Here is a 10,050-nt window from a genome sequence, read left to right on the forward strand (position 1 = left end):
CAGTCATATTGTTGTACAGCCACCTAAGTGATAATCGGGGTTTTATATCGATCCGCTTATCTTCAGCAGCTCAGTGGAATCTGTGAAGAGGACAACAAAATGGTGCGCCTCATAATTATATCGTGGTTACGGCACGTAAAACAACAGTATTTACCAAAAAATGGGGTACGTACGTCCCGTTACGTGAATGCATTGACGTCATTGAGACCGCCCTATTGCCATACAGACAGCGCGGTGAAAAGCTGCGCTTTATCTCGACCCGCTTGTCCCGAGCAGCACAACGGAAGCTGTGGGTAGGACAACAAAATGGCGGCCGTGACATCACGTGATTACTTCATATAGTTTTGTTGAAGCACAAGAACGAAGAAGTGCGCCTAATAATCGAGGCATGATATATAATTAATAGCAGTTGCACGTACGTAAGTCGGCCCTCGATTACATCACACAGTGAATTGTCATGCCTCAGCGGTTGTCTTTCGCGAGTTCCCGCACGTATCCGTGATGAACGGGTCGGCGTTGCCTTCTCTTGAGCAGGCGCCGATAAGTATAACAATCGGTGCTATCACTTGCCTGGTTATTCAAGATAACAAAATAGCTGTCAATTTGACTTCCTCTGAGTCCCCTGTGATACCCATATTGCACCTCCCACCACTAATGCGTAATAGAAACCAATCTCGAAGGTCATTGATAGAAATCAATCTGCAGACGCCGGAAGCGACTAGGCAACATAATAGCCGCTGTTCTTGGACGCAATATATGGGGACGTGCGCTGACGAAGGAAACTTCGCTTTTATTGCGATAGCAATTATATAGACACTCCAGGCGCATTTCTGCTATAGTTGGCGGCGTCGCCGTGATGTTCCGTATAAAGTCCAAGGGCGATAACATCGTCGCCGCGCGCCGTGTGCTGTATGTGCGCGTGAAAGCGTGCAAGGGTGAGCCGACAATGCTGGCTCAATCTCGCGCGCGCAAGAGAGGAAAGCGGGGAGGAAGCGTGCCGTCTTTGGTCGCGCAGAAGGCACCGGGGAGAGGGGAAAAAGGGGGTGGGGTTCTGATCTGGCGGCGGCTGCGTATGGCGCGGCCGCGCGAACCCTGTCATGAAAGCGATCTGCGACAGGGACAGAGTACGCCGAGTGCTGATAGCTTTGCGTGTGCTGTGTTCTCGCCGCTCAGTTTTCGTTAAAGCGATAGACAGCACGAAGGTCAATTCGCTCGCTGCTGCTGCCGCGCTTCCTCACTCCAGCGTTTTGACAGCGAGTGTGCGCGGTAATCGAGTGAGATGTGTTCATGTTTGCTCTTGCGCGCGTGACACCATGCTTGTTAATTTAGTTAGTAAGCGAATGTTTACAAGTTCATACGACCGACAAAACTACTATCCTTCTTTTGTGTAGCTAATAATTTGCTGTCGCAATCGATGCTTCGCCTTTCGGGCGAAGCTTCGACTTTTCTCTCTCTCTGCGCACTTTGCAATGCCTGTTTTTCTACCGAATAAATATTCATATAATGACACCTACAACTTGTTAATCGTGAGTATGTATGTATGTATGTATGTATGTATGTATGTATGTATGTATGTATGTATGTATGTATGTATGTATGTATGTGCGTGTGTGTGTGCGCGCGTGCATTTCCACGCCTAACGTGTTTTACGCCCACTTGGGTTACTGGGTGGCCCAAAGTCAAATGGGTAGAGCATCGGGTTGGGGAGGTATTCTGTAAGAGTCCACCTCGGGGACATGTCCATTTCGTCTGCTGCTGAAGTGCTGATTGGCTGTGGCGTGTGACTTATGTTGAAGCGCACCCCAGCTCAGCCAATCAGAGCTTCAACAGCAGACGAAATGGGCATGTCCCCTATGTAGACTCTTACAGAATACCTCCCCCGCTGTGCTGAGGGAACTTGGTTGGCGACCACCAACCCTGTCTGAGCCAGGAGCCGCCAGTCTGTGTGCGTAACGAAATTAAACAGAAATTTTAGTCTGATCGTGTCTCTGTTCACGACAAGAAAGGCTCTACGGCCACGTCTCTCCCAACTTGTGGTCTCCTAGTTCTCCATATTTAAATCCTCTCGATTACTATGTCTGGGGCGTCGTTGAGAAAGAAGCCAACAAACATCCACGTAATACAAAAGAGTCGCTGAAGGCCGTCATTGCTGACTCAATGGCCAACATCTCTAAGGACCACCTGATCCGTGCATGTAGCCGTTTCCGAAGTCGAATTTAATCGGTTATTGCAGCAGATGGCGGATTCATTGAGTAATTGCGGAAATAAGCCGTAAAAGAAGTATTTCCCAACGTTTGGTGAAAATATTATTAATATATCATCTAGAGATGCTCAAGAGACGAGCCGCCGCGAGAAAGACGATGAAGTGTGTCTGGGTTTTTGGCGCGAGCAAGGTGTTGTTCCGGGTTTTTGGCACGAACAAGGTTCCAGTGTAAATATATTGTAAATAGCCTCTTTCGTGTGTGTCTTTCCACACGCAACATTCTGGTGGAGGATTGCGATCCGCGTCCTCGCCACGTAACTCCGAAGTGGTCGGTACATCGAGCTTGTCACCATGCCTCCCGGTGACGAGACCGCATCTGCAACGGCTTCGGCTCGTCCGCCTGCTCCAGTCATCACGGTTGCCCAACATCGCGACCCTGGTGTGTTCTCTGGCCTGGAGGGACAGAACGTTGACGACGGGATCAAGCTCTATGAATACGCCAGTGCTAACAACAGGTGGGACCCAACGATTATGCTCGCCAATGTCATCTTTTATCTCAGCGGCACCCCACACGTGTGGCACCAAACGCATGAAGATTGAGTTAATCAGTTGGGACAGTTTCAAAGAAAAGCTGCGGGAACTGTTCGACGACCCCATTTGGCGCAAGGTTGCCTCGAGGAAGGCTCTTGCGTCTCGTGTTCAAACATCTACGGAGCCCTACGTTTCATACATCCTCAACGTTTTGGCTCTATGCCGCAAAGCTGACGACACTGTCTGAAGCAGATAAAGTGGCACATGTGCTATAGGGCATCGCCGACGACGCTTTCAATTTGCTTGTTTTCGGCAACGTCTCGACTATCGACGCCATCATAAAAGAATGCCGTCGCCTAGAACAGGCTAAGAGCCGCCGTATCACACACCACATCACGCGGCTACCAAACACTGCTGCTACGTCGACATGTGAGGGTCGACTGCGTCAGACGACCACCTGTGACGACGTAACGCGTATTGTTCGCCGCGAGCTCGAGGCCACCTGTTCGCCACCCTTCTCCGCGACGCCTCCCGATCTGCCTGCAGCCACGATTGCCATGATTCAGGCCGTCGTCAGACAGGAAATTGAGAACATGGGTCTGAACTCCGTGTGTTCAACGACTCAACCCAGCGTTCACCAGTTCTCTAGCGGCCCTCCTCGTCCCCGGCCGTCCTTTTCTGCTCCATACCGGAACCCGTCTGAATGGCGTACCCCTGATGACAAGCCGATCTGCTTCCACTGCTGTCTCATCGGCCACGTCGCTCGTCACTGCCGCAACCGATGGCCACCACCTGCTCGGACGTACGCTGACGCTTATTCCCGTACCTTTCGACCTACTGTTCCCTACGCTACCCGCCATGAACCCGCTGCCGCTGATGCCCCAGCTCCGAACCTTCGCTACAGCCGCTCGCTCTCAACTCGACGCCATCAGTCTCCTTCGCCCCAACCCCGCCGCTTTTCTTCGCCGCCCATCGCCTCCCGGAACCAGCCGGAAAACTAGCCACTGCAGCTACTGGAGGTGAAGCTGCGTTGTCGACCCTGCCCTCAAATCCTCTGCTCACGTTGCCTACGAACCAAAACCTTCTTGACGTTGACGGCTATCCTGTCACTGCACTGATCGATACAGGAGCCCATATTTCTATTATGAGTGCTGCCTTCCGACGACGACTCAGAAAGCTTCTCACCCCAGCGTCGGCACGCGTCGTCCGCGTTGCGGATGGAGGTACTGTCCCTATCGTCGGCATGTGTACGGCCCGTGTCAGCATCGCCGGCCGCCACACTCCTGTCCTCTTCACCGTGCTTGCTCATTGCCCCCACGACCTAATTCTCGGCCTCGATTTTCTCTCTGCGCATTCTGTTCTTATTGACTGCTCTGCCAGTACCCTTCGCCTTGAGTTGCCTATTCTCGCAGAACCTCCTGATGCACCCCAGTGCCGCTTACGCCCCACCGGCTTTATTCGCCTGCCACCAAAGTCATTAGCCTATATTGAACTGATGTCTTCCCCACCTGTTCCTGATGGCGAGTACCTCGTCACTCCTCTGCCCAACATTCCACTACAGTATGACGTCACCGTGCCTCACAGTATTCTTATTATTACTGACAACTGCACTCGCATGCCTATCTTTAACTTTGGATTGGCAAAGCAAATTCTCCCGCAAGGTATTTGCCTTGTCAACGTTGATTGTCTCGGTGACCATCAAGTGGCAGCTTTATCAACCGATGGTTCTTCCGAACATGGCGGGCCCCTCGCGCCAGCCTCGGGCTCCGATCCCAACATAAAGAAAATGGTTGCGGCAGACCTGTCCTCTACACAGGCTGAAGACCTTTGCCAAGTGTTATCGTCGTACCGAGATATTTTCGACTTCGACGATCGCCCTTTAGGCCAGACGCTCGCGGTCAAGCATCGGATTCCTACTGGCGATGCTACGCCTATTCACCGACGACCATATCGAGTTTCTGCGTCGGAACGCCGAGTAATTCAAAATGAAGTAAACGAAATGCTAGATAAAGACATCATTGAGCCTTCTTCGAGTCCCTGGACGTCACCTGTGGTGTTGGTTAAGACGAAGGACGGCACGTGGCGCTTCTGTGTAGACTACCGTCATTTGAACAAAATTACTAAGAAGGACGTCTAACCGCTCCCACGTATCGACGATGCCCTTGACTGCCTTCATGGTTCCAGCTATTTCTCTTCCATTGATCTTCGCTCTGGATACTGGCAGATTGCTGTTGACGATATGGACAGAGAAAAAACCGCGTTCATTACACCTGATGGCCTATACCAATTTAAAGTAATGCCGTTTGGATTATGCAATGCCCCTGCCACCTTTGAGCGTATGATGGACTCCTTGCTCCAGGGTTTTAAATGGTCCACGTGTCTCTGTTACCTCAACGACGTCATCGTCTTCTCGCCAACGTTCGACACTCACCTTGAGCGTCTAACAACTATACTTGATGTATTTCGAAAGGCGAAGCTGCAACTCAACTCGTCCAAATGTCGTTTTGGCCGTCGCCAAATTACGGTTCTGGGCCATCTCGTCGACGCTTCCGGAGTACAGCCTGATCCCGACAAAACTCGCGCTGTCCGAGACTTCCCGGTTCCGAAGACAGCCGCAAGACGTTCGCAGTTTTGTTGGGCTATGCTCGTACTTTCGTCGTTTTGTTCAAGATTTTGCGGCAATGGCTAGACCCCTCACTAATCTGTTGAAGAAAGGCGTACAATTTTCGTGGGGTACTTCAGAAGCCACCGCCTTCTCTCGTCTCGTCACGTCACTCTTCTCACCACACCACCCATTCTCGCCCACTTCGACCCTGATGCCCCTACAGAATTGCGTACAGATGCCAGCGGTCATGGCGTAGGTGCCGTCTTAGCCCAGCGCCAGCGTGGCCAGGATCGCGATATTGCTTATGCAAGCCGCCTCCTATCACCATCGGAGCGCAACTATTCCATTACGGAAAGGGAATGCCTTGCTGTAGTCTGGGCAGTTGCGAAGTTCCGTCCTTACCTTTACGGTCGTCCTTTCTCCGTAGTCACTGACCATCATGCCCTCTGCTGGCTCTCATCGCTAAAAGATCCTACAGGCCGGCTTGGTCGATGGGCTTTGAGGCTACAAGAGTTCTCATATTCCGTGGTGTACAAGTCTGGCCGCCTGCACCAAGACACTGACAGCTTGTCGCGTTACCCTGTTGACGACTTTGACTCCTCTAATATTGACAGTGCTGCTTGCGTTTACTCAGTATTCAAGCTCCTTAATTTCGCCGACGAGCAACGTCGTGATGCCTACATCAGAGCACTCATCGACCGTTTCGAACACGCTCCGGCCGATGCTACTCTACGCCTCTTCGTCCTCCGCGACGGTGCTCTATACCGTCGTAACCTTCATCCGGATGGCTCTGAATTCCTACTTGTAGTACCTAAACACCTCCGCTCAACCGTTCTAGAAGAGCTTCACGACGCTCCAATGGCAGGACACCTTGGCGTATCTCGAACCTATGACCGAGTACGTCGTCGTTTTTTCTGACCGGGCCTTGCACGTTCTGTACGGCGTTACGTCGCCGCTTGTGAGCTTTGCCAACGACGCAAGAAGCCTTCCCAGCTCCCCGATGGTTACCTGCAGCCGCTCGACATCCCTGCCGAGCCCTTCCATCGTGTCGGCTTAGACCTTCCCGGCCCATTTCCGGAATCTACATCAGGAAACAAGTGGGTTACCGTCGCTGCGGACTGCGCGACCCGCTACGCCATAACACGCGCTCTTCCGACCAGTTGCGCTACTGATGTTACGGACTTCCTCCTACACGATATCATTTTAATGCATGGTGCTCCGCGTCAAATGCTCACCGACCGTGGCCGTACGTTTTTGTCCAAAGCCATTGACGACATCATGCGTGCCAACTCAATACAGCACAAAATTACCACCTCCTACCACCCACAAACGAACGGCCTCACTGAACGTTTGAACCGCACCCTTACAGACATGCTATCGAAATACGTTTCAGCCGACCACCGTGAATGGGACCTGGCTCTACCTTACATTACCTTTGCGTACAACTCTTCCCGTCTTGAAACTGCTGGATTTTCCCCGTTTTACCTCTTGTATGGCCGAGAACCGACGCTACCACTAGACACTGTGCTTCAGTCCACCACAGCTTCAACTAGTGATTATGCCCGTGATGCAATCGCCCGTGCTGACCATGCTCGCCAACTTGCGCGTGCTCGTCTGCAAGTGTCTCAAGACAAACAGAAGCAACGTTACGACCTCCGTCACCGTGATGTGCATTATGCGCCCGGCACCCTCGTGTTGCTTTGGTCACCATCGCGTAAAGTTGGCCTTTGTGAAAAACTGCTCTCCTTTACACAGGCCCATATCGCGTGCTCCGCCAAGTGATCACCTATGAACTCTTTCTACCCACGCCCACTACGTCTTCCGCTGTGACAACCAGTGATATTGTCCACGTCGCCCGACTCAAACCCTACACCTCTCCAAGCGCCTTGGATATTTAACAGCACCGTGACAGCGCTTTTGCCGCCGGGGGGGGGGGGGGGGGGGGGTAGTCTTACGATATCATCTAGAGATGCTCAAGAGACGAGCCGCCGCGAGTAAGACGATGAAATGTGTCTGTTTTTGGCGCGAACAAGGTGTTGGCCTGGCGATTTGGTTCCAGTGTAAATATATTTTAAATAGCCTCTTTCGTGTGTGTGTCTTTCCACACGTAACAATATGTTAATTTTTGCTGAAGATATTCTTCTCTGCCTGAAGCCAACATTGTGTTCTCAAATACATCGCACACCAGGTGTATATATACGGACTCACTGTCAAGTACGTCCGTCTTGCAGGTACAGTTGATGTAATTGCGATATTTGTTTTTTTTTGTTGTTTTTTTTGGCACTGTAAGGAAGAAGATGAACCTCCGTGCCAGTGCCATCGCCACTGCATGGTTCAGGAATAGTAGACGCCCGAGCCGGGAATCCGTTTTTTCCAATAAACCTCTTTGTAATTGGTGGACGTCTGAGGTATCCACATCCTGTGCATCCTTGCTGAAGCTCCGAACTCTACTGCTACCGCGCCTCTCGCCTTTGTTATACGTATTGGTATACTCCATATGACGAAGTACTGTGTACTTCGAAGCTTTTATTCCTAAAATAAATCAAGGCTGGAATCACCTTGCTGCCTCCTCTGCCAGCATCGTTGATTACGATGCGTTCAAATCTGCTGTCTGTGAGCACGTACTGCTTTATTAGTATTGTTTTTGCTTTATTTCCACGCCTCTCCTTACGACCCTGGGAGTAAATAAATGAACTCAAGTGAACTTTCTGATAAGTATATACTTATGACTGTATAACCATTAATGACTGGAATGACTTGCCTCTATAAAACTTGTATTATGATTGTTTGCTTTGCGTATTAGCATTATTGCCGTATTGTTGCAGCATTTTGTTTTATTGACATTGTTTTACTTCTTGTGACTTAATATTGTATTTTATCCACCCTGCATGGACTTCGTGTCCACAGTATGTATTAAATAAATAAAAAATAATATATATATATATATATATATATATATATATATATATATATATATATATATATATATATATTCCTTTCTGCATGTAAAGTTAGCATTACTGCGATATTTAGTTTTTTGGTACGGAGTTAGTTTGAGTACGGCTTGGCCTCGAACCTGAGTATATACATGTTCGCAGCTCAGTTCACTTTCTTATCGTCTCTATTTCTGTCTCTTTGCAGGCCGGACGTGACAAGGCCAGTAAACACGCGAGTTGGGCGACGCCGAGGACGTTATTGTTAAGCGCACGAACGCAGCACGCAAGCTAGTCAGCACGGGAACGCTTTTGCGGAAAATAAAAGAGCAGTCCAAGTGGTCGTTTTCTTAAAAACATTCATTTTTCACGCGCTCATCGAAACAGCAGTGCGCATGCGCCATTGCGATGCGTGCCCGTTTCTTGCAATAATGACGTTCGATACGCGCCATTCACCTGTCCCCAGTCACCTAGAGTTACTGTATATGCTCTCCACGGGAGCAGAGTTGCGCCATGGAGTTTCTCACTATAACACCTAGAGGGTAAACTGGCGTCACCGTCTATGCGAGTTTCTTAAAGGGCGCCCATAGAATAAAGAACCAACTCATGGGAATGACGGGATATGTGTCTGCGAGGATTGTGTTGGCTGCTGTTGAACGAGGCTTCGTCTAAAACGTGGATATGGCTACACAAATAACGCGTTCTTAAAATAAAGTCTACATAAAAGGCTTTCATTCACCCATATTACATCTCTCAATAAAGTTTACTCACCTACAATGCAGCATCAAGCGAAGAAAAGCAAGAACAGACTACAAGTTGTTCCAAAGCGAGCGAGAACCTTGTCGTCTGCCTTCCAACTTTAGCGGCCAGCTGATACTTTTTACGTTTCATAGAATAGTGCATCTAATAGTATGTCCTCAAAATTAGACAAAACATGTTTTTGTGTAATAATAAAGCTAAAGCAGTTTTTTACGTCCTGTTTTAGAAAGAAATGAATCATTGTGACAGACATGAACGGTTGCTAGCCAGGCGCGTCTTCAAGGCGTTCTGGCTCTCCAAGAACGATGCCAATCCGAATCCTCAATATACCGGCATTGCCATGCATACCACAGCGCAGCAGCGCCACATTTCCCACATTTCCCCACGCGCGACTGCTTACGCCGCCACCTACAGTGCTCGCACTCGGATGAGCGTATCGACAGGGATCGTACCTATACATCAATCTATGCCCGTGTGTTAACCCGCCGCTTAAGCTCTCTATAGCTTTTGCTCAAGTTAAGCATCGGGTGCGTTAATGTATAGCAGATCACCAGCATGTGGCAAGCACGTGCACTGAGCCCTTCGTGCCGAACTTGTCGACGCTACAACGAAACGCTCCACCACTTTAATAGAATGCGCAACTTTCAACAACTTTCGCTCGGTGCTGCTGAGCAAGTTCAACCAACTCGATCTTGCTCGAACTGCACTAAACCGAAATAATCTCAGATGGGAGTAAATTCCTCGTGGCCTATAGCGCATTCCCGAATGAGAGTACAATACACTCCATTCATATGAAGTTCTAGTTAATTCCATATCTCACAAGAATATTTATGGTGTTCAAACAGAATTAAATATTTCTTACAGGAGTTTTTTAGGTGTTCCAATGGAAGTAAATATTACGTCATTTCCGGAAGGTGCTTTTAGGTATCCTAAATGGAGTGAATAGTACTTCATTTCTTGGAGGAGTTCTAAAGTATTCAAACTGGAGCGAATTTCATATGTAGCAAACATTGCTTCAT

At 49.4% G+C, this 10,050-nt stretch overlaps 1 protein-coding gene across 1 annotated transcript in view; it reads left to right on the forward strand.

Annotated features, from left to right (window-relative positions):
- The window catches only part of LOC119431311 (BPTI/Kunitz domain-containing protein 3), a 49,220-nt gene extending 40,529 nt beyond the window's left edge, over positions 1–8,691 (forward strand). Inside the window, exon 5 of the mRNA XM_049656850.1 lies at positions 8,481–8,691. Coding sequence (XP_049512807.1) covers positions 8,481–8,491 — 11 coding nt within the window. The 3' untranslated portion in view covers positions 8,492–8,691. The remainder of the gene's footprint in view (positions 1–8,480) is intronic.
- Positions 8,692–10,050: the final 1,359 nt, after the last annotated feature.

Source organism: Dermacentor silvarum, chromosome 10 (genome assembly GCF_013339745.2).
Source record: "Dermacentor silvarum isolate Dsil-2018 chromosome 10, BIME_Dsil_1.4, whole genome shotgun sequence".
Lineage (NCBI taxonomy): Eukaryota > Metazoa > Arthropoda > Arachnida > Ixodida > Ixodidae > Dermacentor > Dermacentor silvarum.